The sequence below is a fragment of the Kockovaella imperatae genome, assembly GCF_002102565.1.
Source record: "Kockovaella imperatae strain NRRL Y-17943 chromosome Unknown BD324scaffold_11, whole genome shotgun sequence".
NCBI classification, from domain to species: domain Eukaryota; kingdom Fungi; phylum Basidiomycota; class Tremellomycetes; order Tremellales; family Cuniculitremaceae; genus Kockovaella; species Kockovaella imperatae.
In genome coordinates, this window is record NW_019028951.1 from 103,286 (window position 1) to 128,794 (window position 25,509).

Here is a 25,509-nt window from a genome sequence, read left to right on the forward strand (position 1 = left end):
TCGACAGAGGAGCCTTTGAAGGGGGATGCGACGGTCAAACCATTCGTCAAAGGCAGACGATCCTTACCTCCTGCCATGTTGGCCAGGTCGGATCATACTGGATCACCGACGTTCACTGCTTCGCCGGCCCTGAGTCCGACCGATCGGAACACCCCTGCTAGTAATCCTTCTCGGAACGAACCCTCTCGTCGATCGACAAACTCGGAAGATTCGGAAAACGCTCATCCTCAAGGCGATGATGCCGAGCCTCGATCCACTCTACCTAACGTGATTCACCCTGGATCAAGAGGAATCAAAGGGACAGCTCCGCCGACTTTGTCAGGCGAGCGAGGTATAGCGAAACGACCATCACGTCAGTCACTCTTAGGAGCTCGGATCCACCCCCCTTTGAACAGGATTGGTGGAGGGGCAACTACGCAAGGTCCAGTTGTGCCTGTTGGTCCATCTCCCAATGGACGATCAGTGAATGCTTCCGGATCGGGTGCGATAGGAATGTCTCACAGTATCAGCAAAGACTCGAGTATGGCTCTGTGGACGTCTTATCGTGATGGTGGGATGGTGGGCACGCCGGTGAAGACGGGCGGTGGTACAGGAGGCTCTAGGGGAGCAGGATCTGGGATAAATGGAGCTCAAAGGCATTACGGAGGAAGGGTATAGCTCGGTACGGAGTTGAGTTTGGATGGACGCGATTCACTTTTGCGCTTAGGTAGTGGAGAGGTAGGGGCAGGCCAAGATCAAAGAAAGATCTTCATAACGACTATGTGACGACCCGCAACGAATTGTAACGAGTAGAATGGTGCCCCGGTCTGCGGGGTGCTTCGTATGCATAAAAATATAGTCTGGAAAAACGTGCGTCGTTGCAAATGTCGTGCTGTCCAGCATATACAAGGAAGACTAATAGCACAATGACTGGCCTGCGTAGCCAACTGATTTTCCAGCTCAAGATGCGAACGGATGAGCCACAAGCTCGCGATATAGTTCCTCAGGTATCTCGCCGACGAGAACAAGGGTGATGTCGATCACTCGTTTAACGTCTAGCGGAGGAAATGTTCGGAGGATTTTCATGGGCCTTTTAAGAGCACCAGTCAGTCACTGGTCTAGCACGTAGCTCGTGAGGGTTAAAATAGCTCACGATGGTGATTCCATGAGCTCATTCTTCATCAAAATGAGCTGAGCAATGACGCAAAGTATGTTGAGATGGACGCCGAACGCGAGGAGGAAGCTGCGAGACGGTGAACGGGTGCTTGAATAATAGGCTCAGGGAAGGAAGGTCGGTCACTCACTCCCACAGGCGGAGAACAGCGTCTAGCGGCGGTGTACAGGCGCACAACGTCATGACGGCTGAAAAAGTCCATCAGTCCATTTGTGATTTGTGACAGGGAAGACCCGGAGGCAGAACGTACACGGAAAAGCGTACAGTTCAGCAGAAAGGTTTTTGCTTCGTAGGTGATCGTACAGCTCGGTATCTACAATCTTGAGGCATCGGTCAAGTAGCTAAGGTCAGGATGATCAGTATATGGTGCAGGGAGGAAAGACAACAATCGGACTCACCTTGAGCCCTCGATGGACACCTGTCAGTGTCGGTTGCACGTATAGCGGACAACACTTCTCGATGAATGTGGAGAAGCATGCAAACGCTTCTAATTGAGATGGCATGGTATAGAGAAAAGGAGCGGAAAGGACGTTCATGCCTGTTCAAGAAGGGGGGAAAGTCAGTCAAGTCATCCTCCCCTCCATGATTCACGCAAATCTTCTCACCTTGAACGTAGGTGAACGGCAGTCCATCACGTTCAGATCCTAAGAGGCGATGTGTCAGGCTACTTACCTAAAACTGTGGGACGTCTCGCACGCACCATGATTCTTCCATACGAAGGCCTCGAGTAGCCTGATTAACATGTCCTCCTTGACTTTGCCTTTGAACTGAGTATCCGTAGCCAGCGTCCTGAATGTATCGTTCTTGACTTGAATGAGACGAGACACCCATCAATTCCAGCTCGCTCAAGGGCCGGGCCAAAACAAAGCCTCCAACTTACTCTTTGTGCTGACTTCCGATGGACCCATCGCAACATATCTTAAGTAATCTTCAGCATGGAGGGAGTCAATCCTCAGCATCAACTTCCAGATAGCAGGACGAAGTGAGGCTTTGCCATCCTGTATCAGCACGATTAGCCGTCGAAGAGGAATGTGTCAGTTGTCAGACTGACCTCATAAGGTATTCCCTCCGTTAAAATCAGCCTTCTTATCCTTTTGAGCCCATCTGAGATCTCTGATGTTGTCCTGTGTCTCGAGTGCGACGCCGAAGTCGGGACCAATAGGCTCGATAATTGATTATAGACTTCAGACTGTGTCATGTCAGATTGCCGGGTGATATCGTCAGAGGGTCGTGATGGTTTTCGTAAGTGATCGTGCTAGCGCTATCCTCAATTCTGATAGGACTCTCGGCTGCTGAATGGTCGTTTCTGGTCTTCAGCTATCCCTGGAGGTCCACAGCCTAGCAACTTGGGTCATATAGGTAGATGGCAGATGAGTGATGTTTTGATCCCAAGGAATCTCGCGATCCTTCAATGGCAAATTAATAAGCTTTTTCACGTTTGGCCGGGTCCATCTGATGTTTTGACATTGAACATCATCTCTCTTCGGACAGGGCGAGTAAGCAGAAGGAAAGCAAAAGGGATCAGGTGAGTCATTATCTAGAGGTTACCAGTCTGCAACTGATCCTGCTTCCTCTCTCAGCTTGCACTCTGAGCACCAGCATAAGCCACCAACGTCCCCATCAGCCTTCCAACGCTTCGCCCAAAGTATGCCAGCCTTGCGGTAGCGATGCTCAGCGAGGAGCTCTCCACTGACATGGTGAGTGACGCTCAAGGCTTCATTATGGGGTCCGACTCGCGAAGCTGACTGCGTGGCTGTAGGACAGGATCACTCAGGTGAGAGGGCATGGACGAATCGTCTAGAGACATGATAATGCTGATGACTCCCGTCCTACGTCTTCAGCTTCAAGATGCCATACTCGATGTGAGTCTAGACCCTGGACACAGGTACATCTGGTCCGAGTTGAAGCCGTATTCTAGCTCCTCACTATCTGCCATACGTCGATCGAGTACATCACCAAGAGGACACAGTTTGAACAGAATTCAAATACCATTCCAGCGACTCTGCATACCAACTCTGCAGCCAAACGGAAAGACTATAAGGGTGAGTCTGGGACTCGGAGCGGCTTAGACAGGACTTTTCTTCACGACATTGGCATGTCTGACTCGTTGCAGCGGCTATAGAGACGTTCGTAGCGGACATCATTCAGCGTTCAAAGGATGTAGAGCTGCTTATCGCTGCACTGCCGAAGAAGGAGGACAGTGATGCAAGGGCAGGGAGGATCGAAGAGTTGCAGCGCGAAATGGATGAGGCCAATGGGCAGTACAAAGAGGCCTTGGCAGATGCCGGTAAGCTCATGTCTCTATCCTAGAATCCTAACGAGCTGACACCGTACTGGCAGAGAGTCTCCTCAAAGAGCTCGAAGCTGCTCTAGGGGAGGTATTGGATGATCCAGTCATACAAGGAGTGGACGATGTTATGGAAGGCAAAGGGTGATGCAACATCTGACAAGAGTACAAGAGGCGCACAGTGGTCTGATGACGAGTCGTGGAAGATACAAGAACAACATGAGCCAATTGGTTTCGTGTTAATTGAACATGCTACCGTCACAATTGGCAGATCCACTGTTCGACGAGTGAGCGTCTAACAGATCTAGGCTGCACAGAGGTTACGCACCAGTAACATTGATGTTTCGCCTCTCTTACAATGGCCGAAGTTGCATGAGCGGCATGTGCCGCGGCGTTCGTGACATGTCTGTTGTTGCCCCTTCGACCTTTGGCTCTCGGAGAAGGGTTGACAACGACATCATCATCCTAAGGATGATAATAATCAGAGACAGTCTTGCCACATTCTCGCAAAGGGCTGACTGGTATGCCTTTGTATGAGATGCACATCTCCTCGTTTCGCTGTATCTGTCGCCGAGTGAAGATACAAAGCCTGACGTGACCGGAATCAGTCTCGATCATTCAAGAATCCTTGGCATACAGAGGCCTTTCGGGATGAAAGTCCTGCAGACCGTCAGCCGGAATTGGGTAGCGGGCACTATACGTACGTGCACATAGCATTGGGCAATCTCCATATTCGGGTCACAGGAATGATTCTAGGACACAGTCAGTAAGTGCAGCTGCCATAGAGGGAGGTGTAAAAACTAACAAAGTATCTAGTATACTGAAGAAGACAAAATCAGCAAGGTGGATGATGCTGCGAGCTCACTCACATTCTAGTGGGGCAGAAGGCGATAGAGTCAGTGCAGTCAGGACGGCGTCTATCGTGTACAGCTCACCCCGTAGTGAAAGGCGTCCACTGGCAGTATCCAATAAGCGTGAAGAACGTTTTGCAATTGGTCCGGCTCACCACTATAAGCGCTGTAGAATTGTTCGGTATCCTCATAGCCCTCCTGAGCCGCGTTGGCCCGCTGAGCCGTAGCAGCGGCAGTCTCCGCCAGTCGGGGATCAATCGTTGCGAGCCCCGCCGGAGGATGTCTCAAGTGCCATCCATCGGCATCGAAGATGTACCTGTTTCAATGTTGAGCTTCGAATGCAAGATCATACTCTGCTCACGTTCGTCCAATCTCCGTGTACAGTACGCCGCGCTTTTCCGATTCGTCTTCCGTGATGAGTTCACCAGCGTAAATACCGATGAACTGTCCTGCAGGAATAGGACCTTTGGCTCGAACACCTGTAAGTAGATCAGTATGCAAATTCGAATGTCAGATCTGATTTTGGTTCACCCCATCCTTTATACCTCTGCATTGTCATCAGTAATGCTCAGTCGGCAGAAGGTTGACTTGCCGTTTTGAAGATCTCAATCCTAGTCTCCTTCTTTCTGCCGTGTTGGATGACCTATTGATATCCTATAAGCTCGCTACGAATGCTATCCTAGCCGGCTCACTCGGTTGATGCAGGAAGGTGGGCAACCGCAAGTATCACTGCACTCCCAAATAGTAGCAGCGGGGAATTTCGCGATACCATATCTTCATGACGAATGAGTTGGAGCGTATCTTCAGGTTTCAGACTCACTGATCGTAAGCGAAGCCCTTGACGTCAAATTCTCGAAAGTAGGCCTGTTGTCTTCTCAGACAAGAGCATGACTTCGAATAAGGATCACAGGGGCCTTCACAGTCGCAACCCAAGCTCTTCTCCGGATCAGGAACATCAGGATGGTAAAGCATCTCGTTGGAGTATTCGAATTCGAGGTCTGGCGGAGCACCTTCATTGTCCACATCATTGCACACGCTTATTCCTCCGTTGAGCTCCTTCTCCGCTATGAATGCTTCGAAGATGGTTCGGTGCAGAGCCGGATTATGAGTCAAGAATGGTGCGCGACGATTCCACTCATCGATCTGAGCGGAATTGAAGTATCGCTTCGCCACGCCTCGGCGATCTGGTGGAGGCTGCTGGGTCGATTCCTCTGTTTGGCCTTGAATAGACACGTAGAGCTGGTCGTCTACCTTCTGCAGAGTCGATCGGCTGCTCGACGGAGAGCTTTTGACAGAGTCGATGAAGCCCTCGGCCTCGTAATTGGCATCTTCCTCCACAAGCTGCCGCCACGCCGCTCGAGTCATATTCTCATATCGGCCGAGAGACAAGATTTTAGAAGGCGTTTGTCCCTTCTCCTCCTCCTCCATCATCATCTCTGAATGCTGGTCCTTCACTGCGCGCCGAGACCTCCGCACCGAGTGGACTGCAGCTTCTCCGCGTGAAGACGTAGGCTGCAAGCCAAATATCTCGGAGGAGATCTCGATAATGGAAGGAGACCGAGTAACGCGAGACATCGGCGGTCGGGCGGGACCGCCTAAGTCGACGTCGGCCACTCCCACGCGAACCGTTTCCACCTCCTGCTCGACTTGCAGAGGAGAGCTAGCGTCGTTGGGAGCAGCAGACTGATCTGCAAGACTCGTTACGAGTGGCTCCATTGTCGTCGATTCTCTAACCGGATCCTGCGTCATCGGGTCGTCCTGTGGGTCAGACCTTGGTGAAGCTATCGGCTGCAAAGCGGGAAGGTTCTCCGGCTGCTGTTCCATTGCATCTCCGTACACGCTCTGCTCGACATCCTCATCTTTAACCATGCCGGATCCATCCATATCAAAATCGAAAGAGGCTGCAGGCAAATCTATGAGGCGGTCGTCTGATTTCAAGGGTGATGGTTCTCGAGCAGGCGATCTAAGTATTCTCGCAGCCCTTGGCGTTGTGTCAAGGATCTCTGTCGACGATGGACCGGCAGGTTGCCCATGTGCCTCTTCAAGGGCAAGAATTTTCATCTCCAGTGGTAGGGAAAGGTCCTGCGGGCCTGTAGCGATGCTGCGCTGATTCTCAGGCTCCAGGTCAGGCAGTGCGTCGTGTAAGCCTTCTTTTTCCATCGCCGTTTTCTGCAGATCAGCGGGTAAAGCGGGGATGCTGGGCAGCGGACTGGACGGTCCCGAACTCGTTCTCCAAGTTGGTCCCAGGCGCTTGACCGCAGGCGATTGCTGCGGTATATCCGTCGCAGATCTCAGAACAGACCCATCTGAATCTTCTGGGAAAGCCAATCTAGGCAGCTTGTTCCGAAATTCAGCGGATTCCGGCGGCGGCGAAGGTGAACTGGGTCGACGCTTGGGAATGAGCTGTTTACTCCACTCGGCTGAAAATTCAGGTTTACGAGTGTCCATTCTGTATTCCAGAGAACTGTCCCATGATCCAGAAGGTACATGTGCAGGTGCAAATGTGGAAGCGCTGTCCAGGGATTCCTGAGGAAAGCCACGTCCTTCTGCGCTTGCTGGAAGAGATGGGCCTGATATAATCTTGGTCCCTCTGGATTTCTGGGGTCGGGGGTCTCTTTCGCTCTCACTTGCTGAAGATCGAGGTACCATATGCCCATCACTGAAGATCATCTCTTCTGGGTTCTCCCACGACCCGGGCGCTCCACTGACACGCCCTAACAATCCTCTGTGGGATGCTGGTATTTTGTCCTTACGAATGCGAGAACCAGTAGGCAGGGGCTGCGAAGCGGCGGGGCGTCTTGATGAGGATGGACCGGCTCGTGGCGGAGTGGCATTTCGATCAGAGTCGGAGCCGACAGAAAGAGCTTGTGATACGTGTCAGTAGAGACTTCCCTCGATGTATGTCTTGACTAACCTTCGTCCTTCGGCAAAGGGTACACCTGGTCAATAGCACGTTGTTTCGCTTTAGTAGCTGCAACAAGAGTCTTGATGAGCTTCGTCCAAACAGCCAGTACAAGTCAGCTCACGCGACTCAGATAAGTTGGTTCGCCCAGGTCCTCGAGGCGTATTGCTCTTGTTCTGGCGAGCGGCCCGCCCTAAATCAAAGTTTCAGTCGTCAAGCGATGGTGACAAGTTGCTCACCACTTACGAGCAGATTTTGGCGTTGCATCCATCCCATGCTCCAGATGCCAAGCTAGAGACAGTATAGGCTCACTTTCACCATCTGTCGTGCCGAGCGCTGCATCTTTCTCATCGTCCGTTGAGAGAAGCTCAATAGGGTGGGCTTTATCGCCTCCTGCGGCACCTTTGGATTTATATGAGCAACCGAGCAAATGAATGACGGACACTGATGCTCACGAGGCGATGCCATTTTGCTCCAGGTGCTCTCAAGAGTCAGCCTTGATGAACCGCTGCTAGCTGGTCCTTGCGAGCCCGGCAGGCCCTGTGAGGTCAATAACAAAATCTTGAAACCTCTTGCGAGCCCGGCTATGCCGTTCATGAGGCTTCGCTTCGCGTAGGGCGGATATCGCCGCCATATATTGTGATCAAACCACTTCTTGGCGAGCTGCCTTCAAATTATCAGCTGCCTGCACAGAGCAGCTAGGCAGACAGCAGCTACGATGGGAGCGAAGGCGAAGAAAGATGGTGGATCCGGAGTCAGAGATAACATTCCGCCCATCGTACAGAAGGATCTCCTGCAGAGGGTCAATTTCTCGCATCAAGCCAGCATATACCTTCAAAATCTTTCTGAGAGCTCTCGTCAGCATGAAAGATCCAAGCAGACTGGGTCGAATCACCGCAAAGCACCGCGTACAGCGACTTCCGGATTCGCAAGTCTCGCTCGAAGCCAGATGAGGAATGTCAAGAAGATCAGCGAACACAATACCTTGAAGCTGTGAGCACAGGTACAAATGGATCCGCTCGGCGAAGCTGATGTCGGCCTCAGAGATGTCACTGCGAAACGTGCAGTCTGCTCCGAGTGCAACGCTGTTCTAGTTCCTGGGTTGACTAGTCGTATCAGGAATCGACGTAAGCTGTATCTACTGCGCATCTGACTCAAGCCGAGCTGATGTTGTCGTCCAGCGAATCGAAACCACATCAATGTCGTGAACCAGACTTGCTTGCAGTGCGAAAATGTCACAAAGCGTCCTTGCCCGCCCGTTTCTGAAGCGGGGACGTCAATGGATGGACCTTCTCGAAAGTGCAGAAGGATCAAAGCGGCCAGCAGGAACAAGACGGCGTTCTTTGATCGAGAGGGACCCGCCGGACATACCCTATGGCTGGGAGTCGACAAAGTCCACGGCTGGGGACAGACGACCATCGGCTCCGACACTGAGGCATCAATTGCCAACACTTCCTAAAGTACGAGCACGGCGCCGAATCTCCGAAATCGCGCATACAATGTCTCATATAGCGGGGACGCCGCTAGCTTCGCTCATGCTTGCAAGTCCAGCTTCCACACAAACACAGAAAGCAACCCAGTCCATACCCACAACAACAGATCCGATTCCACCAAGGTGGTCGACCAATATGGCTCGCATCGCCAGGATACCACTCGGCGTACTTGTTGTTTGATCCATCCCTGTCAGAACGATCAGTATGGATTTCGCTCCTGCTGTCCTTGAGCCACGTAGACATACTGCTTTGGCGATTGGTCAACTCTGGTCGAGGAGGTAGCAGCGGACATAGAGTCCACCATCTGAGTTGGCGCTGGAACCGCCGAGATTTCAGCTTGGATTGGCTTGATCTCGGGTGGTCCAGTACGCTCGTATGCTGGAGGCGGCGAAGTACTGCGGTGTGGGCCCTCCATCAACGATCGATCCTCACTCAATCTGTCCGGAACTCACACACTCGTTTGTTGATTGGTGGACGACATTGCAGGAAGTCAAGCTAGAGGTCGGACAAAGAGGAGATTAGTCTGGAATAAGGAGTCGTCACCCTGGAGATTCGAGAGCAGAGTACCATCCAGACAAACGAATGATCGTCAAAGATAAGTCAGCTCGACGGGTCCGTCAATCAAAGGAGTTACCATGGTATAAAGGATTTTCGACGATCCACTAGAAATTGTATTCTACCAGCATTGTCTAGTCACTCGCACGGCACAAGATGATCGATGATCATCATTGTAAATCCAGGCTTGAATTCGTTTGACAATTGATCCGTGACATGCATACAATAGAAACGTACATTTGATGCGGTGACATCTGGTCGCTCTTACACCAACGCGAGATTTCCCGCTTCCAATCATATTCTAATGAGGACGCACGTATCCGCTTCTCCACCATCTAGCTATCTGATCCCTCCGGATGTACCAAATGAAAGCGATGATCAAACCCACTCCAAGAATCACACCGATTCCGATACCTGCTTTGGCACCATCTGACAGACCTCCATTGCCAGTGCCATTGCATGGTAGTGCGGCATCGCATGGGTCTCCCGAAGGCACGTAATAAGTGTTCGCTGTGACGTTGACGTAATACGGATCGGGGGAATCATTTATCAACTGATCTCTGATATCAGCCATCTCGCCATGGATAGCTAGCTATCAGTCCACTCACCTGCCAGGATGCAAGGAATGGAATGACCGCGTTGTAGTCAAGGGCGACTTCCGTTTGAACCCAATCGTCACGCCAATCCCAAAATTTGTCGTTCTGCAGAGGCCCACCGACCATGGCCCCGTAGAGCACATGAGCCTCTACGGGCGGTTGTGTGCGTATGGCGTTGATGTTGTCGCCTCCGGAAGCAGGGGCCGAGTGTGGATTCTGAGGCGAGTTTGGGTGTGATCCGACCAGGTATACCGCTATGGACCCTAATCAGCACTTTAGGTGAGGAGGACTGCCTCTCTGTCTTACCGCTCATTGGGTTATTACCGAGCATGTAAGCCACTTGATTTTGAGCGAATTCCTTCCCGCCCCGTCAGTGCCATATGATGACGGTATCCGCGTCACTCACCTGATACTGAGATGTCTTGTTCGAAGTGGAGGCCAAAGGAGCGTATTTGTAGAATAGCATCGAGGCAGACATGGCTTCGATCAATGACGATTCGTCAGACCAGCCTTCAAACCAGAGCAGGCCGCCTAGACGACATCAGCATATTGTCATGATCCAGACCGATGCCAAAAGTACCGACCTGGAGTCATGAAGTGTTGCTTGCTGTCTTCTCCATTGACTATCCTATCGAACCAGCCTTCAGCTTCGGTTTGCCATCCAGTTAGATTCACAGCAAGTCCAGCTCCTGTTGCCAAGTTTGGGCGAGTTTTTGCAGCCTCAACGAAGAGAACGTAGAGCGCCGGATATCTCGAATCCCAATTCCACGGATCATTGCTGCCAGTAAGCGCGAATTCCTGATAGAAGTTGTACGCATCGGCATAGTAGGCGCTCTCGTTCGTGGCCAGTGCTAAGGACAAGGCGCCCATGGCAAGCTTGTCCGTGTAATTTGTCGCAGTATACGCGGATGCGACGGCCGGAATGCTATGTGCAAAGAGACTGAAAGGTCTGGTCTGATTCGCGGTAGCGTACAGGGTCTTTGCGTGGCTCAAAAGTTCGGAAGCGTACGTCGAATTACCAAGCGACGGCGAGCTGGGTGGAGACGCTCCAGAAATGGGGACGTACGATACTCCTGGAGTATAGAGCAGCGAGGCCATGGCAAAGGCTGCGGCCGTTGAGGCCCATGCGTCTGTGCCAGGGCTGGACGAGTTGATAGGGTATGAGGGTCGAGGCGTGGGGATATTCTGATCGCCTCCCCTGGACAGAATGAGTTTTCGGTCACTTGTCACTCATCTGCACTCACCAATATGAATTATCGATAGTCGAGTCTCCCACTTGAACGAATAAAACGTCGTCCGAGGGATGTGCCTGGTCTCGTGAGCACTTGGGTTGACTACAGCGATACACCGTTACTAACTCTCATCATCCAGTCAAAGCCCCATCGTAGGGTAGAGTCAAGATAAGCAGACTGTTGTGCCAGGTCCCAGCCCCGACCATGTGTCAAGGCTCCCCAAGATAACGCGAAAAGGGTGTTTGACAACGGAAACAGACATTTGATATACTGGACCGTGTCAGTAGTCCTTGCTTCCTGATTTTTTGTATCCAACTCACATCCCCGGCATCGTACCAGCCACCAGTGAGATCGAGGTTCCAATCGCTACCATCCTGCATGGCACTGTTGTTTCGCCATGTCACGCGATTGGGATACGCGCCTGCATCGAGGTTGCCGCTCCGTTGAGCGTCGTAAAACCAGAACGCGTTGCCAAGAACGTTTGACCATTGCGGATTTGGTGATGAGCTCGATTTAACGGTTCCAGATGCAGCTGGAGGAGGATTGTACGTCGGAGAGGGTACCAACTGAGCTATCGCTGGTATTGACAAGGCCATCAGGCCGACAGGTGGTGCCAGACGCATCTCCCGAAATAGCGACGACTGCTTCAAGATCCAAGGTACAAAGAGGGGAAACGATGATGAGGAGAGGGGAGTATGTTGACTGCTCTTTCAGATCATCTCCATGGGGTCTGCAAGGTCATGTGAGCTTTGAGGGGTGGGGAGGGCGGTGAAGTGACTCGGTTAGTAGCGGTTATCACGATGAGATGGACGATGCAGAAAAGCAGGACCCCAAAGGTCTGTCTACCCAGAAACTGCCAAAAATAAGCAGTGCGCCTTTTCCCCGGTCTCTGACGAAGTTTTCAGGCACCGGCGACTTTTTGTGCGGAAGCAAATTTTTGGGAAAGCGTCGGGACTCGGAACCGCACGAAATGCTTTTTTTTTGCTCATCATCTGGTGGAGTTCACTGCAAGAGATGACCAAGGGAGTCAAAGACGGTATGGCGTACGAGGAATCTCGAGGTGATGATTTGGAGGACGGACTAGAGGTGGATCAGGACTTCTTAGCTTCCCCTGGTGCTAGTGGGAGTGGGTCATCCGTAGGAGACGGAGATGGGGTCATGGGGGATGAAGAGGTCGTCGATGAAGGAGAATTCTTCTCAGATCCAGAAGCAGAGGAGCAATCAAGGTCGAGAAACCTACAAGCAGGAGCAAAACGGAAAGGAGACGACGGAGAAGAGGACGATGCGACACGGACTGCCGAGAAGAAGAGACGGAAAAAAGAGAGAGAGAAGAGACGGAAGGCAAGGGTGAGTGAGCTGGTACATTTGAGCTACATTCAACTTTAATGTCGAATCACAGCGGCATCAAGCCCACTCGCCATCGTCTTTTTCAAAACCTCTGTCTCATCTCGCGACATCTGAGCTCTTCCAGCTCCTCCTCTCTTCCATACGAGATACATTTCCGGCCGCGAGTCCGATGGAGATTGAGGATCTGCAGATTCCAGGCGAGTCATATGAGACTTTTGATGACGCGCGAGCTGATGAATCTGTTCAGAGAACCAACTGTTACCAGCCCTTGACACAGAACATATCGGGTCGGTCCCTGAACAGTCCCTCCTAAAGGATCGTTTACATCCATGTGAGCAGCCTAATGAAGGATAAGCAGGCAGTGGTTGACAGTCCACAGTCTTAACCGACAAAAAGTTACCGCCATCAACACCTCGGGTCATCGTTCTCTCACTATCGGGTCTCAGATGTGCAGATGTGGTGCGTGAAGTCAAATCGATTCCGGGACATGGTGAAGTCGCCAAGGTAGGTTACAGCCTTTTTTTATTTTCCCGGAGGATCCCTTCGCTGAATCGTGCGCTAATCAGCTCTTTGCGAAACATCTCAAATACGAGGATCAGGTCAATTACCTAGCCAAAACTCGCACGATGGTTGCAGTAGGCACCCCAGCCAGAGTTGGGAGGCTACTGGCGGAAGGTGAGCACGTATCAGCGGCTAGGATCCGCTACGATGCTGACAGTCATAATAGGTGCCTTGAAAATTACCAAAAACACTGTCATTCTACTGGATGCCTCATTTCATGATTCAAGTAAGCCTTCTCTGATCTACTTTGAGGAAGCTTCACCAATGACGTGCAGAAAAGCGAACGCTGCTAACACTGCCTGAGGCTCGTACGGAGCTATGGAAATCTGTCTTCTCAGGCAAGGCTCGGGACACAATAATAAAAGGAGGCGCGCGAGTCGGGGCGTTCTAGTGCGAATGCATCATGCAGCTCATACGTTGAAATCATCTGCCCGCTGTTTTAAATGAAGTCGAGCGTCCCGGGTCGAGTCAAGGACCCGGCTCAGAGTGCTTGGCTGGTTGTTCGGCACAGCTCTCAGAGTCTGTCCTTGCAGCCCAGTTATCAGCGACAAAACCGCTATCCCCGCAAGAGCCATCACCATCTAATGTCTCCATGGCATTTGCGAGCACTTTTCTGTCATAGACGACCGTTCAAAAGAGCGTCAATCAGTTGAAAGACCCCAAAGTGCTTCGGCGAGGCTCACCGAGACAGCCAATGTTTCCTTCACTCTGAGCATCGTCTTCCGGAACAGTCTGACAATTGACCGTCATTTCACAAAGCCGCTCGTGAAATGGAGAGGTGGGTTCCGGAAGAACGATCCGGCCGTGGACAGGCTCCCAAAATCGGACTTCGTCGACATCGGACGAATCGGGCGTACTCTCCGACTTGATTTCCTTTACCAGCTTCTCCCACGACATCCATCTCAAGGCATTGACGCACTGGTCGGCGTCATCGATCGCGGCGACCTTGATGGATATCTGGCCAGATCCATTTCTAACGGCAAACGGAGCCACGGACAGACGCCGCCATGCCGAATTGGTATCTTCATCGTGATGGAACTTGGTCATAGCATACACCGTGCGCTGCAGACGAGACAGGTTGGCATCAGAGTCTTTCGAAGATGACCAACAGCCTCCGTTACCCAGCTCGACGGACCGCTTTGAGACTTCCCATGCAGACGGAACGGATCTTGCGGTATTGGCAGAATGGCGTGTGGCCTGCACGAGAGCCCCTCGTAAGGTCCTTGCTGACATGAGGTTTACAGGACAATGGAATTTGACTAGATCACTGGCTTGATGGCAGCGATAATATAGATCCAAGTGTCTGTGTGTTGTTGTCTTCGAGGACTTGTTGCAAGCGCAAATGGACGACGCGATGAACAAGAGAAATGAGTAGGCGACTCCAACGTGAGTCGGGCGTCTACATCATCGGCCCCACCGTCTTCGTCCTCCTTTGATCGAGTCCATTAGATGAGCTCCACACATTGATTGTGGGGATGGGTTGGCACTAGGAAGACCCTGGTCTAATCCGACTGCCAGCCCCATATCTGCCTTCCTAAGAGGTGTCCACAGCCTTCGCGATGCTTTCCATTCATACCTCCCACCTCGTCTACTCTCTCACCGCCTGCGCCGCGTCTCGTGGGCCCTTTACAGTCGGGAACTGTACACATGATGCAAGGTGCAGGATGACGAGAGGGATCACCGAGATGTAGCTCGGAAGCTGACATGGCATCGAGGTATGGATCAAGATATGATCGATCGACGGCTTGTACCTCTACCAAGCCCATAGTTGGATCATCTTGATTGTGCAAGGAGCATTCCGGTTCATCGGGTCGGGGAAAGCGATAAAGCCTGACGTCTAATGGTGGTTTGACTGTCGTGACTGGTTTCTTGCCTTTCTGAGTGAACGGCTGCGAGGTGGTCCCATCATTCTTGCCTTTCCAGTCCTCAGCTTTCCGCTTGGCACGCTCATATCTTTCGGCAGTGTATTCCGCCCAGTCCGACAATCGTTCCAGGCTTTGGGCCCACCCGGCTTGAAATTGTCTCTCCCACTCGTCCACACGGCTTGGGCCAATGGCGTGCGCTTCGCCGCCGATTGAAATGGTCTTCAAGCAAGGCAGTGGAGGAAGCACAAAGTATGCTCGCTCAGTTGAAGGCAAATCGACGGCAGACAGACCGGTGGCGGCTGCTGTGGATCCGGCGCCTCGACGAGGTCGATCTCGTATGGAAAAGGTCGGTTGAGCGACTGAACGGTTGCCTCGCCGAGGTCTCGACACCTCTGGCAGTCTCTCCTGTGAAAGCGCGGATCCCGGCGTTGACGAAGCTGCAGCGTTCTGGCTTGAGCCTGGAGTCTCGCTCGACTGCTGTGTGCTTCCGTTGGGTTGCTCATGAGGCCTAATCCTCTCCGCTTGAGCGATCCTAGCTCGTTCTGTCGCATCCCACAGAGCGATTCTGCGCTCTCTTTCTTTGCCTCGCGAAAGACCAGCAGCCACACAAAGACTGCCAAGGTCCTTGCACAATTCTGACCCCTTCTCCCCGGCTCCAAATGCGAAAAGGTTCGTGCGATCCAAGACGAGGTGCTCCAGCAGCGTGTAGCTCTTCAACAAGGTAGACAAGACGGTGTCCAGTCGTACGTTCGTAGTGGAGACGTCAAGATATCTCAAAGCTGGGAAGACAGTGTTGGAGTATCCTGGCAGATGGTGAAGGATGAGTACAGAAGTGATATTTCTCGATGGAACGCGCAGTCGAAGATGTGTCAGGTGCCGGGCCACAGGCGAAGTACCGAATCTCCAGATACATTTGACGTCGAAAAACACCATAGGTTGAGCAAATTCTTTCGGTCTGCTGTCGGCCAGAGAGTCACCTAAGTAGGGAAATGGTCCACGACGAGAAGGTAGGGCTGGTCTCGGTTCATCATCTTCTGCATCGGACCTGTCCGCAATGTATGCTTGAGCGAGATCGTCAGTGATTCCGTCCACTGCGACTGCCACGTTTGACGCATCTTTACTTTGCTGAGCTCGTCTGTGCGTCCGTGGAGGGATATCCTGGATAAAAGATAGATGTGTAAATGTTTCGCTCTCTCCCCAGGTTCTGAACATCGTCTCAACGGCAGAGTCAAAATACGACCCTGTCACGTCAGCGCAATGTAAGCTAACATTCAGCTTACCTTTGAGAAACTGATAATACGAGGCTTCCTCCACATAAGGACGGAACCTGACCTCGAGTCGGCGTAATCGAGGGCGAAAGGTTTCGAACATTTCTTGCAGGTGCTCTGGTGCAAAGTTGGTGCCCACATTGAGCAAGAGGGTCGGGACATCCGGAAGACATCGCATAACACTGCAGTCAAGGTCAGCTTTGTAGTTTCGTCATATCATGCCACGCTGACTTGTTCAAGATGTCGGCATCACCAGCCCAAGATTTCTGAGCATCGGTCATCAGCAATCCTGTCGGATCATCATCTACCCACCATGCAGAATGTCCTGACCATCTGGCTCATGCGCCCATCGTCGACTTTTCGATCCCTCTGTAGTCTCCTCCATAACGGTATCAACTGTTTCCCACGATGGACGACCAAGTGAATCCAGAGATGACGAGTGGAAAGTCCATATTCCGGAAAAACCTGAATCAGTGACAGGGCCGTCCGCTGCAACTGGTCAGGCGGTATATGGTTCAATAGCTGATCGATGAGCTCCGTAGGGAGCTTTGTGATGGATGCAGAGACTGCTTTCGATGCTGAGCCAGCATCTTCCGGCATACTTTGCTCCATATAATTGATGTGTACAATATATCACGAGAATCAGGTCACCGATCCATCGGCCCGCTTCGTTGAAAAAGTCAGTCCCGAGAACGGTCTCATTTCCAGCTTACATTTGCTTATTACGTACCGACTGCTGCGTCATGCTTGGAAGGAGTCATGGCAGCCCATAACGAGGCCATCGAGAGACTCAAGGGCCTCTTGAAGACTTTGAGCTCGTCAGAAGAGGCGTCGCCTCTATCTGTCGCCCAGCTCGAATTCATAGGTCAATCGCTTCTGTCAGACTCTCAAGCGAAAGGATTGGCGGTTCTTTGCTTGTCTGTTTTTGGTCAGAAGACGGCGGCAAGATCTCTGGACAGTGATAATGCGAGCTCTGTGGTCATCTCTGCATTAAGACCCTACACAGAACGAGTGTTCAATACTCGCACCGAGGCGTCAAACACCGCAGTAATCGGAGATGAAGACAGAATTTTAGCCTTCACCTTGGTGATCGCCAATCTCTTCCCATTCGCGCCAGTAGCCTGTGTAAAGGATCTGACGGACCCATTTGGCACCGAAGAAGAATCATGGGATTCGCTGGGTATGCTGTTAGAGCTGGCCGAGCTTCCAGGTCCCCTAAGACCCGCACTGGCCGAATTACTCGGCCAAGCAGCAGGCACGAAGCAAGGTCGAGAGATGGTCCGAGCGCGAGCTACGGAATGGCTTCAAGGAGCTGTCAATCTTCAGACCGCGGATGGCGATCTCGGAGTGCTATGTGCCGTCGCGCTGAGCAAATTGGACAATGGAGCCAGGCCTGACACGGAGGTCACACCAGCTGAAGTGGATGAGGTGTCAAGAATGAGAGCGGACGCCGGTCTGGCCAACAAGATGATCAAGCATATTATGTCGCATTCTCACGCGCCGAGCTCTTGTCGATCAGCGATCGAAGGTCTTGGAATCTTGACAACCAAGTCATACATCAAAGAATTGGTATGTCAAACGCCAAAGGCTCTGAAATCCATCCTCGCGCTTTCCCCGGTCCTTGGACCTCGACCGAGCTCGTTGCCTCAAACCCCGAGAGGCAGTATCGACTTCAATGACAAGTCACTGGCACCCGTCGAAACAGCTCTATGTTATGGTCTCACGGTGGTACTCGTCAATCTGACGGCTCGGAGACCGAAGCTTTCAGGCGAGGATGAACAGATAGAGCGTCTGCGACGGATGGCTATCTCGGGAAAAAAGGGCGGCGGCGGCGGAATGGATTCAGAAGAGGACCCTTTCGAAACGGATGAGGCGGTCAGAGCGCGAGTCAAGTCGGTGATCGCTGCGGGGGGCATCACGGCGCTGTCTGAATTAAGCAGGGCAGACAGTCGTAGTGTCAAACTCGCCCTTGGACACTTGTGCCTAGCGCTTGTCGAGGACCAAGCCAATCGACCGATGTTTATCAGAGATGGAGGATTCAAGGTCCTGTCCAGCGTGGTTCGAGACCTTTTAGCACCCTCGACATCGGAAAAGTCTACCCCGGTCGCCATTCACAACGGCAGTCAGTCTGGGTCAGACGCTGATGTTTTAGTGGCTGCACAAGCTTTGGCAAAGCTAATCATTACCACTGCACCTCACCTCTTATTTCCTCCACCACACCTTACGACGAGTCTTAACGCCCTCTCTCCGATGTACATTCTCATGGCACATCCTTCTTCCACACTATTACAGATCTTTGAATCCCTCATGGCGCTTACCAATCTCGCATCGATTGGTGCGGACGTTTCAAAACGTATCTTGACAGATACCTGTACGCCGCCACGTGCAGACGAAATGTGGCGTGGATCTGGAAGAGAAGATACCATCCGCATCACTACAAAGATAGAGGAGCTATTACTAGCAGACAATCAGCTCGTCCGGAGAGCAGCGACAGAGTTGGTGTGTAATTTGGCGGGCTCGGCAGAAGGCATCGCCTATTATTCTGGCGGACCAGCGTCTTCGCCCGAAGGGAAAAGTCAAACGGCAAAAGCAAAGTCTCGACTTCAGGTCTTGCTCATCATCACACATGTAGAAGACTTACCGACCCAACTCGCTGCCGGAGGTGCTCTGGCAATTTTGACAGAGTCACCGCACATTTGCGACCTGCTTCTAGATCTTTCTTCTGCCGGTAAAACGACTCCTCCCTCACGAAACGTCTGGAAACGTATCATCGGTATGCTTGAACCAGAAATCGAGCCGGAACAAGAAGGCGAAGAGCCAATACCCCTCATCTCGTCGTCGCCTCCCGATGAAGGACTACTCTTGCGGGCTGTTGTCATCCTGTCGAATCTCGTAACCCGTGTTATATCCCTGGAGCAAGAAGACCGGGTCAGACATGTGGCGGATGCAAAGACAGCTGGAGTAGACACCAAGCTTGATGAGATCATCAAGACCCGGAGCTCCGATGATCTTCTAGAGCCTGCCAACAGCGCTCTGCAGCTCTTCAAGCAGACGAGCTTTTAGACGCTTAGCATTGCTAGATTATACGCGACATTAACGAGTGAGACCATATATCAGTAATCCCATACAGATATGCATCAGACTATATGACAACATTGAGAACAACCTCGAAGACCTACTTGAGAGCTCATTCATCTCGTACTCGTTTCCTCGCCTCCTCTCTGTCAGCTTCAGCCGTACGCTTTCCACCTCGCTTGGCAGCGTCCATAAATTGCTCCACGCCGAATGGATCAGATTGACCGTCGAGGCTGATGACGACGTCCTTTTCGAATTGGACAGGTCCGTCTCGAACCTCGGCTGTATCTGCACCTTCAAATCCACGAGTGGCATTCCCAAGTTTGAACCGGTCCTTCGCCAATTCAGCTTGAATACCTTCTTCTGTCCCTCCTCCAAAGGCCTCGTCGTTGCCAGACATGTTGCCTCTAGACTTGTAGATCGCAGCCGCAGCTGAAGAGCCCTGGAAGAGAGGCTTATCATAGAGGTTGTACGAATCGTCCGCACCGAAACCAGTATTGAGCTGCTCTCTGTTGAATAAGCGAGAGTCGAGCAAAGTCTCTTTTGACGCTGTAGGCTTTGCGAGACCAAGAGCGATCTTCTCTGAAATATCCCGGTTCTGTTCCCTGCGGTCAACGTCAGCGTTTGAAGGCTATTCCACGACGAGGATACGCACTTGGCAAGAATCTTCGCCCTCATCTCTGATCCCATGTTGTTCATTCTCATCTCCTTTTCTCTTTCTCTTCTCTTTTCCGCTCGGACCTGTTCTCTCTCCCTGATAGCATCCTCATCCTCCTCAGAGGGAGCGTCGCTCTCATTATCATCATCCTCCTCCTCACTATCGCTCGCATATCCTCCTAAGCCCATACCAGTCGGAGCTGGAGCGCGAGACGAGCTCTCCCCGTTTGTAGATGCCGCAATTGATGACCGATCCTCGCGCGCGCGTTGAGCCATGAGACGCAGATTCTCCTCCTTTTGAGCCTTCTCCTTTTGCGCAAGCAGTTGCTGCATTTGTGCTCGAGCGCGGACCTCTTCTCGAGCGTGACGGTCGGCGACATAGAGAGCTTCGGAGAACTTGGCAAAGTTGTCATTGATGTGAACCTGAAAGCAATGTGAGTATTCCAGCCAATGGTGAACGACAATACAATACCCACATCCTGCAGTCCTCTACCGTCCGCAGCCAGCCGCTTATCCAACGGAATGGTGTATCCCTTGTTGTTCTTCCAATTGGAAATACACGGTGGGATCATCCAATCCTTTTGATCCTGAGCAGTGACGGCTCTCGGTGGAGACTGCATGACCGGCGGAGGTGGCTCAGCGGGACCGCGAGGAATTTTCTTGTGCTTGAAACGAGCGGGCTCCAAGGGATCCTCCTGTACTGAAGTGACTTTGATAATTCGCTGCTTGCCACCTTGAGCATCTTGGTTGGCCGGGGTATACCGAATGTATTGTGCGTCTGTGTTGGCCTTCGGGACATGTTTCGGTTGAGCAGCCTTGATTTTGCCATGAGTGATTTTTTCCAATGCCAATCGCGTCCGCTCTGCTGTATCCTGGACTGCCTCCTCATCTGGTCTCTCCATCGCTCTGTCCTTCTCTGACACATCTGTCCGATTCGCCAACGGAACGAGATCTGGATGAACGTCAGCCGAAGTTCTCGGAATGAGGGGAATGCACACCTTTGAAACTTGACTGCACTTTGCTGCCAACGGCTCGACCATGCTGGGCAATAGCATCATATCTCACGGTTCCATCTTGATCGACTTGAAGAGCCAGCGTTGTTCCCGCACCCGTCTGGTGGAAGAAAAGTGATCAGTGAAGCACTTCGCAAGAATTCTTCAGCTCGTCTCACCTTCTTCTTGCCCATCTCCAAGGGGTACTGCGCAACATGGCACTATTCGATAAATGTTAGGTGGCAAACACTACAGCTCAATGTCGATCCTCACCTCAGGGTACGCCCCGCCGCCATTGAAGTCGATGTCCGTCTTTGGCTTCCATCCTTTACGAGATCCATAAGCAGGGACCTGAGGCTTTGAGACGACAGCGACGGGCCTAGATGGTCCTTCTTGATAATCGTAGCCCGAAGAGTGAATTGGTGCCGGGAGAGCACTACATGGGGTAGAGTCAGCGTCCGATCATATCTCTTTTATCTCCTCAAGTGGAGCTCACCTCGCAAGGGCCGCCATCTTGATCCCTGAACGTAAAAGACTTACTCGACCAGTTCAAAGTGACACAACGCGAAGTCTGTTGACAACTAGGATGTAGAAAAATCCCAGCACCGAGCCGCTCGAGACTCTAGCGCAGAGACCACCCCGGCGTTCTTCGGCGTTTCATTCACTGTGGCGGTCAAGTGATCTTCCAAAAATCTCCGTGATAGCGGCGGCTATTTATGGACACGGGCAGGTCACCCCATCATCGCCACGCGGGCAACGCGGCCAAACGTTGAAGTGTACTGACCCATGCGGGGTACAATTGCGCGGCTGAGTCTCTGCACTCTGTCACACGCTTCAGTCTCAGCACCAGTGGAGCAGCGTTGCCAAACTTACTCATTCAATCAGGATGTTGCTTCTCAAGCAGGTGCTACTCCTCGGGGCGGTGTCCCTCGTCTCTTCAGTCCGTGCAACGCTGGACTACGAAGAGGTCCTCTCTGCGATCCCGTTCAAGGGTGATTCTAAGGCGGGAAAGGTATACGATCAGGTCATCGAGCAGTGTGAGTGACACCAGTCACGATTGAACTGGGTAGCTGATGGTATCCAGTCTCCGCCGAAGCCATTGAGAACCGACACCTTTTACACGCCCGCATCTCAAACCTATTCCCTGACTCCGCCGTGACGGTCACATCGGATCCCGAATTCCAACTTCTGCCTTATGCAGCGTCGGTCCCAGACAGAATCATCATCAGAGAGAAAGAGGATGTGCAGGCGCTCAAGGATGTTGTCTTTTCCAGAGCGCACCGTCGTCGCTCAGATACGAGCAGCGTCCACGAGTCAGTAAGATTTGCCGGATATGATATCGAATGGCAGGATCAGTCGCTCCAGGCCTTCATCGTCGCAGTGAGTGGGACGACAGCCTCTCGTGACTGCGAATAGAATATCGCGCTGATAGGGATGTCTTCATCAGTGGCACGAAGACTACAGCCTTTACGTACAGTGGCATCTCATTGGTGACGCCAGTGCCGCACACGATCTGATACGTGAATGCTCAAAATGGACCGCCGAGCCTCAGAATGTCATTTGGGTCTTCAACGATGGGTTCTGGCAGCCTGATGCAGCGCTGTGGACCGCAGTGCAGAAGGTATGTGTCACAGACTGTATTTCAAATTTCGCTCATCGAGAATCCCAGGCCTCGTGGAGTAGCGTCATTCTTGATGAAGAGTTCAAAGACCGCTTGATCAACGACTACAGAAGCTTCTTCAAAAGTGAAGAGACGTACAAGAGCTTCGAAGTACCTTGGAAACGAGGTCTGATCCTACTCGGTGTGAGTACTAGGAGCAGGGCGAGGTTGTTGCAGTATCATGGCTCACTGAAGCTCTAGCCCCCCGGGAACGGCAAGACTATCAGCATCAAAGCCATCATGAAGGATGTGGACGTTCCCAAGCTCTACGTTAAAACATTCCACAGTGAGCAGAGATGACAAGACTCGTAATACTACATCACTGATTCGTGAACCACAGCCTGGCAAGGGGATGAAGTGGGCATCCGGGAAGTCTTTCAGAGAGCAAGAGCAGAAGCACCATGTGTGCTCGTCCTCGAAGACCTCGACTCCTTGATCACGGACATGAATCGGTCTTTCTTCCTCAACGAGGTGGATGGTCTGGAGGACAACGATGGATTGCTCCTGGTCAGTATCTCGGTCAAGTTTCCTCTTGATGCTTACCGGACAAACAGATCGGCACAACTAACCACTTTGAGCGTTTGGATCCGGCATTGTCAAACCGACCCTCGCGATTTGATCGCAAGTAGTGAGTCATGATCATCGTCCCAAATCCAGACTCGGGTTGACGGGCCTCAGCAATTTTGGAAATCCCTCGTGGGCTGAACGACGCAAATTCGCCTTGTTCTGGCAGCACAAACTTTCCAAGAATAAGCAGATCGACTTTCCTGATAGTCTCGTGGACAAAGTCGCAGATGGCAGCGACAATTTTTCCTTCGCTTACCTTCAAGAAGGATTGTGGGTTGTCTGTCTCCGTTCAAGTCTCCAACTAATCTTCCTTCTCAGTGTCGCGTCACTGCTGACTTTGGCAGGAATCGATGACCCCGCGAGCCGCCCAGAATTCGCTACGATCCTCATGAAGGAGATCAATAAATTGAGAGAACAGCTGAGACAGGGTAATGACAAGTCGTTTGACAACTCGACACTAGGCTTCGATGGTGAAAGCGGAGGCATTGGAGGGGGTGGAGGGGCTGATCCGCGTTGGTTGAAGGAGTTACAGGTTATGCGAGGTTTACAATTCCCCGTTGGTCAAGTTCAATTTGGAGGTCTTCTTTGAGTCAGTATCGGAATCAGACCAGGTTTATGCAGCGAAACATCAGTGGGTGTCTTGTAGCTGCTGAGAATGCAGTGGTATTCACCCTATGGCATGGTCGTTTATTTTCGTTGAGCTGAATCTGGGTGTACGACATCCGAGCCTGATATTGCTCGAGAGTCTACTGTCAAAGTGAGATCCATCGGACCTCGCTAATGATGCCAAATCTTTCCAGCTACGCCTATATGTCGGGTAATGCATCTCTGTGTGTATACTCACTTCGTGGCTGAATGATCCATGGGGGGCGAAGCCTCTGGATCGGTTTCGAAAGCATCTTTTAGCGTTTCATCGCAGATGCCGTTGCTCTCGATGGTTGAATCGTTTGATGTATAAGTTTTCACACGCCTCAACCACTTCGAGATCATCCTCATTGTGCCCGATGCAGAAAGGAGGGTGAATGGCGAGCTTGCCGTCAGTCATGAGTGGATTGTTCAACAAGATGCATCGTGAGGGTCGTGCTGAGAACAAATGCAGGACTGACTATATGCTAAAGATGTATAATTGGGAATCGGGTGCGCCTCGAGACTACAGCTCTGCAGAGGGAGCTGCAACTGTCATAATGCCATCCTGTACCACCATGCAAGAGGCGATGAAGAGCGCCTTGTCGGCCGGATCTACGGCTTGTTTGTCTGCATCGAACGAGAGAGGTGCAAGGATGATTTGCGCGGCTGTCGGTTGAGAAGGGCTGGTAACAATAACGCTATCGTCTTCGCTACCCGCTGAGGAGAGTAGACTGGGAGTCGGCATTATAGGGTGAGATAAAAGGACCAAATTGTTCGTCGGCGCTTCCGCAACACTGCCGTCCTCTTGATCTTCGAGATTCTGCATCGACAGCACGTGCACTGATGGGCCACCGGAAGGTCCCATGGCGACATCATCAGACGCTCCAACACTCTTGAGCAGCTCCGCCAAAGTCGCCGAGAGACTTCGATACCCTTCGAACTCAGGCTGATGTTCCTCCGACTTGAGCTCCTGAGCTCGCATAGCGAACATCATACGTCGGCGTTCCATGCACGCTTCCCACTCTCTATCCTCTTCGTCCTCGCGGTCTTCTGTATCCGATACGTCGGTCGAGGAGCAATCTTCGATGGAAACATCTTCGGCGAACAATGGAGTGATAATGAGATCTCGAGATGCGTCACGTTCGTCTACTGGTGATTCGCAAAACTCGTCTAGGATGGCCGATGAGGTAAAGCAATCAATCTTGGTGCGAAGGCATCGACTATCCCTCTCCGGCAAGACACAGGTTCGTTCGGCTTCTGAAGGCGGCTCCAGGGGCGAACGATCGTACTCTAATGAGCTCCAAGTGGAGTGATAGGACTGCGACTGTAAGCACGAGGAACAAGGCAAGGAGGACCAGAGCCACTCACGGTCACGGCACAGCCTTGATCCTCGCCTTCCCAGCGGACGGATTTTGTTCGTCTCCAACCGTTCTCGAATGAGGCGTCAGAAGAGAACGATGTGGCACGGGAAGATGGAACGCGTTCAGGAGTAGGGCAGATGGATGGTCGGCGGGAAGGTGACAGGCAGGAACGAAGGGGTCTGGGAAGATTTGGGACTGCTTCGAGGGGTAGAGTGGATGAAGAGGCGATGGCGTTAGATAATTGAGGTTGAATGGGATCTTCGGGAATAGTCGGTGGTATAGAAGATCCGACAGTCGCGGGACGAAGACATGGCAGGACAGACAAGGCAGGTCTTTCGTTCACGGGAGAAGGGACAATAATCGGGTCCATGGTGTCGAGGGGATGGTTGATGGGGAGTAGTGGAATTTACAGGGTGGTGCTGGAGTGCACGACAGCAACGAAAGTCGTTACAGGAGGCTT

At 52.1% G+C, this 25,509-nt stretch overlaps 12 protein-coding genes across 12 annotated transcripts; 5 read left to right on the plus strand and 7 right to left on the minus strand.

The window, feature by feature from the left end:
• Nucleotides 1–721: 721 nt before the first annotated feature.
• Nucleotides 722–2,614, minus strand: BD324DRAFT_84724 (rab-GTPase-TBC domain-domain-containing protein). Its single transcript, XM_022019266.1, has 9 exons — nt 2,205–2,614; nt 2,034–2,151; nt 1,854–1,961; nt 1,759–1,797; nt 1,552–1,691; nt 1,404–1,494; nt 1,284–1,341; nt 1,133–1,243; nt 722–1,069 (listed from the first exon to the last, which is right to left on the minus strand). The coding sequence occupies exons 1-9, from the start codon at nt 2,349–2,351 to the stop codon at nt 940–942; spliced, it is 942 nt and encodes a 313-aa protein (XP_021869438.1). The 5' UTR covers nt 2,352–2,614; the 3' UTR covers nt 722–939.
• Nucleotides 2,591–3,721, plus strand: BD324DRAFT_84233 (hypothetical protein). The gene is made up of 7 exons (XM_022019264.1): nt 2,591–2,678; nt 2,734–2,850; nt 2,913–2,927; nt 2,995–3,015; nt 3,072–3,195; nt 3,267–3,440; nt 3,494–3,721. The coding sequence occupies exons 2-7, from the start codon at nt 2,821–2,823 to the stop codon at nt 3,586–3,588; spliced, it is 459 nt and encodes a 152-aa protein (XP_021869439.1). The 5' UTR covers nt 2,591–2,678; nt 2,734–2,820; the 3' UTR covers nt 3,589–3,721.
• Nucleotides 3,451–7,654, minus strand: BD324DRAFT_84203 (hypothetical protein). The gene is made up of 18 exons (XM_022019263.1): nt 7,649–7,654; nt 7,433–7,595; nt 7,318–7,386; nt 7,206–7,262; nt 5,112–7,155; nt 4,984–5,065; nt 4,884–4,934; nt 4,823–4,838; nt 4,653–4,770; nt 4,447–4,607; nt 4,376–4,395; nt 4,310–4,312; nt 4,246–4,260; nt 4,145–4,192; nt 4,078–4,100; nt 3,960–4,029; nt 3,769–3,905; nt 3,451–3,716 (listed from the first exon to the last, which is right to left on the minus strand). The coding sequence occupies exons 2-18, from the start codon at nt 7,467–7,469 to the stop codon at nt 3,680–3,682; spliced, it is 2,988 nt and encodes a 995-aa protein (XP_021869440.1). The 5' UTR covers nt 7,470–7,595; nt 7,649–7,654; the 3' UTR covers nt 3,451–3,679.
• Nucleotides 7,655–7,911: 257 nt separating this feature from the next.
• On the plus strand, nt 7,912–8,652 carry BD324DRAFT_652390 (hypothetical protein; the record flags this gene model as incomplete). The annotated part of the gene is made up of 3 exons (XM_022018482.1): nt 7,912–8,186; nt 8,238–8,320; nt 8,375–8,652. 3 exons carry the CDS (start codon nt 7,912–7,914, stop codon nt 8,650–8,652), a joined length of 636 nt encoding a protein of 211 aa, XP_021869441.1.
• An 825-nt stretch (nt 8,653–9,477) lies between these two features.
• Nucleotides 9,478–12,061, minus strand: BD324DRAFT_632017 (putative endoglucanase E-4 precursor). Its single transcript, XM_022016484.1, has 9 exons — nt 11,977–12,061; nt 11,390–11,907; nt 11,196–11,339; nt 11,082–11,146; nt 10,422–11,035; nt 10,244–10,368; nt 10,144–10,195; nt 9,850–10,091; nt 9,478–9,794 (listed from the first exon to the last, which is right to left on the minus strand). Exons 2-9 carry the CDS (start codon nt 11,690–11,692, stop codon nt 9,543–9,545), a joined length of 1,797 nt encoding a protein of 598 aa, XP_021869442.1. The 5' UTR covers nt 11,693–11,907; nt 11,977–12,061; the 3' UTR covers nt 9,478–9,542.
• On the plus strand, nt 12,062–13,380 carry BD324DRAFT_682608 (U3-containing 90S pre-ribosomal complex subunit-domain containing protein). Its single transcript, XM_022019156.1, has 7 exons — nt 12,062–12,416; nt 12,469–12,613; nt 12,664–12,747; nt 12,796–12,920; nt 12,983–13,091; nt 13,144–13,203; nt 13,253–13,380. The coding sequence occupies exons 1-7, from the start codon at nt 12,084–12,086 to the stop codon at nt 13,366–13,368; spliced, it is 972 nt and encodes a 323-aa protein (XP_021869443.1). The 5' UTR covers nt 12,062–12,083; the 3' UTR covers nt 13,369–13,380.
• Nucleotides 13,381–13,410: 30 nt separating this feature from the next.
• On the minus strand, nt 13,411–14,344 carry BD324DRAFT_84588 (hypothetical protein). The gene has a single exon (XM_022019265.1). The coding sequence runs from the start codon at nt 14,208–14,210 to the stop codon at nt 13,623–13,625; it is 588 nt and encodes a 195-aa protein (XP_021869444.1). The 5' UTR covers nt 14,211–14,344; the 3' UTR covers nt 13,411–13,622.
• A 135-nt stretch (nt 14,345–14,479) lies between these two features.
• On the minus strand, nt 14,480–16,710 carry BD324DRAFT_582139 (hypothetical protein; the record flags this gene model as incomplete). Its single annotated transcript, XM_022013544.1, has 4 exons — nt 14,480–16,083; nt 16,123–16,292; nt 16,342–16,376; nt 16,423–16,710. 4 exons carry the CDS (start codon nt 16,708–16,710, stop codon nt 14,480–14,482), a joined length of 2,097 nt encoding a protein of 698 aa, XP_021869445.1.
• A 61-nt stretch (nt 16,711–16,771) lies between these two features.
• On the plus strand, nt 16,772–19,229 carry BD324DRAFT_632026 (hypothetical protein). Its single transcript, XM_022016485.1, has one exon. The coding sequence runs from the start codon at nt 16,870–16,872 to the stop codon at nt 19,171–19,173; it is 2,304 nt and encodes a 767-aa protein (XP_021869446.1). The 5' UTR covers nt 16,772–16,869; the 3' UTR covers nt 19,174–19,229.
• A 68-nt stretch (nt 19,230–19,297) lies between these two features.
• On the minus strand, nt 19,298–21,347 carry BD324DRAFT_652396 (SKIP/SNW domain-domain-containing protein; the record flags this gene model as incomplete). Its single annotated transcript, XM_022018483.1, has 7 exons — nt 19,298–19,790; nt 19,841–20,265; nt 20,319–20,794; nt 20,841–20,955; nt 21,014–21,055; nt 21,108–21,270; nt 21,331–21,347. 7 exons carry the CDS (start codon nt 21,345–21,347, stop codon nt 19,298–19,300), a joined length of 1,731 nt encoding a protein of 576 aa, XP_021869447.1.
• Nucleotides 21,348–21,483: 136 nt separating this feature from the next.
• BD324DRAFT_632040 (P-loop containing nucleoside triphosphate hydrolase protein) lies at nt 21,484–23,860 on the plus strand. Its single transcript, XM_022016486.1, has 9 exons — nt 21,484–21,871; nt 21,919–22,214; nt 22,282–22,455; nt 22,504–22,638; nt 22,696–22,780; nt 22,835–23,001; nt 23,049–23,122; nt 23,173–23,331; nt 23,380–23,860. Exons 1-9 carry the CDS (start codon nt 21,721–21,723, stop codon nt 23,648–23,650), a joined length of 1,512 nt encoding a protein of 503 aa, XP_021869448.1. The 5' UTR covers nt 21,484–21,720; the 3' UTR covers nt 23,651–23,860.
• Nucleotides 23,861–24,211: 351 nt separating this feature from the next.
• On the minus strand, nt 24,212–25,419 carry BD324DRAFT_652398 (hypothetical protein; the record flags this gene model as incomplete). The annotated part of the gene is made up of 2 exons (XM_022018484.1): nt 24,212–25,006; nt 25,057–25,419. 2 exons carry the CDS (start codon nt 25,417–25,419, stop codon nt 24,212–24,214), a joined length of 1,158 nt encoding a protein of 385 aa, XP_021869449.1.
• Nucleotides 25,420–25,509: the final 90 nt, after the last annotated feature.

Bases quoted from the DNA above. Each gene is read 5' to 3' on its own strand.
- BD324DRAFT_84724 (XM_022019266.1), bottom strand. From the start codon at position 2,351: ATGACACAGTCTGAAGTCTATAATCAATTATCGAGCCTATTGGTCCCG. The intron at 2,152-2,204 runs GTCAGTCTGACA...GTGCTGATACAG, and splicing joins CGGAGGGAATACCTTATGAG to GATGGCAAAGCCTCACTTCG. The intron at 1,692-1,758 runs GTGAGAAGATTT...CTTCTTGAACAG, and splicing joins GCCGTTCACCTACGTTCAAG to GCATGAACGTCCTTTCCGCT.
- BD324DRAFT_84233 (XM_022019264.1), top strand. From the start codon at position 2,821: ATGCTCAGCGAGGAGCTCTCCACTGACATG. The intron at 3,196-3,266 runs GTGAGTCTGGGA...GACTCGTTGCAG, and splicing joins CAAACGGAAAGACTATAAGG to CGGCTATAGAGACGTTCGTA. The intron at 3,441-3,493 runs GTAAGCTCATGT...CCGTACTGGCAG, and splicing joins AGAGGCCTTGGCAGATGCCG to AGAGTCTCCTCAAAGAGCTC.
- BD324DRAFT_84203 (XM_022019263.1), bottom strand. From the start codon at position 7,469: ATGGGATGGATGCAACGCCAAAATCTGCTCGTAAGTG. The intron at 5,066-5,111 runs GTGAGTCTGAAA...TTCGTCATGAAG, and splicing joins AAGGGCTTCGCTTACGATCA to ATATGGTATCGCGAAATTCC. The intron at 4,935-4,983 runs GTGAGCCGGCTA...GGATATCAATAG, and splicing joins CACCTTCCTGCATCAACCGA to GTCATCCAACACGGCAGAAA.
- BD324DRAFT_632017 (XM_022016484.1), bottom strand. From the start codon at position 11,692: ATGCGTCTGGCACCACCTGTCGGCCTGATGGCCTTGTCAATACCAGCG. The intron at 11,340-11,389 runs GTGAGTTGGATA...GACACGGTCCAG, and splicing joins GCTGGTACGATGCCGGGGAT to TATATCAAATGTCTGTTTCC. The intron at 10,369-10,421 runs GTCGGTACTTTT...GATGTCGTCTAG, and splicing joins GCAACACTTCATGACTCCAG to GCGGCCTGCTCTGGTTTGAA.
- BD324DRAFT_682608 (XM_022019156.1), top strand. From the start codon at position 12,084: ATGACCAAGGGAGTCAAAGACGGTATGGCGTACGAGGAATCTCGAGGT. The intron at 13,092-13,143 runs GTGAGCACGTAT...CAGTCATAATAG, and splicing joins TGGGAGGCTACTGGCGGAAG to GTGCCTTGAAAATTACCAAA. The intron at 13,204-13,252 runs GTAAGCCTTCTC...AATGACGTGCAG, and splicing joins TGCCTCATTTCATGATTCAA to AAAAGCGAACGCTGCTAACA.
- BD324DRAFT_84588 (XM_022019265.1), bottom strand. From the start codon at position 14,210: ATGTCAGCAAGGACCTTACGAGGGGCTCTCGTGCAGGCCACACGCCAT.
- BD324DRAFT_632026 (XM_022016485.1), top strand. From the start codon at position 16,870: ATGGCAGCCCATAACGAGGCCATCGAGAGACTCAAGGGCCTCTTGAAG.
- BD324DRAFT_632040 (XM_022016486.1), top strand. From the start codon at position 21,721: ATGTTGCTTCTCAAGCAGGTGCTACTCCTCGGGGCGGTGTCCCTCGTC. The intron at 22,456-22,503 runs GTATGTGTCACA...CGAGAATCCCAG, and splicing joins TGTGGACCGCAGTGCAGAAG to GCCTCGTGGAGTAGCGTCAT. The intron at 23,123-23,172 runs GTGAGTCATGAT...GACGGGCCTCAG, and splicing joins TCGCGATTTGATCGCAAGTA to CAATTTTGGAAATCCCTCGT.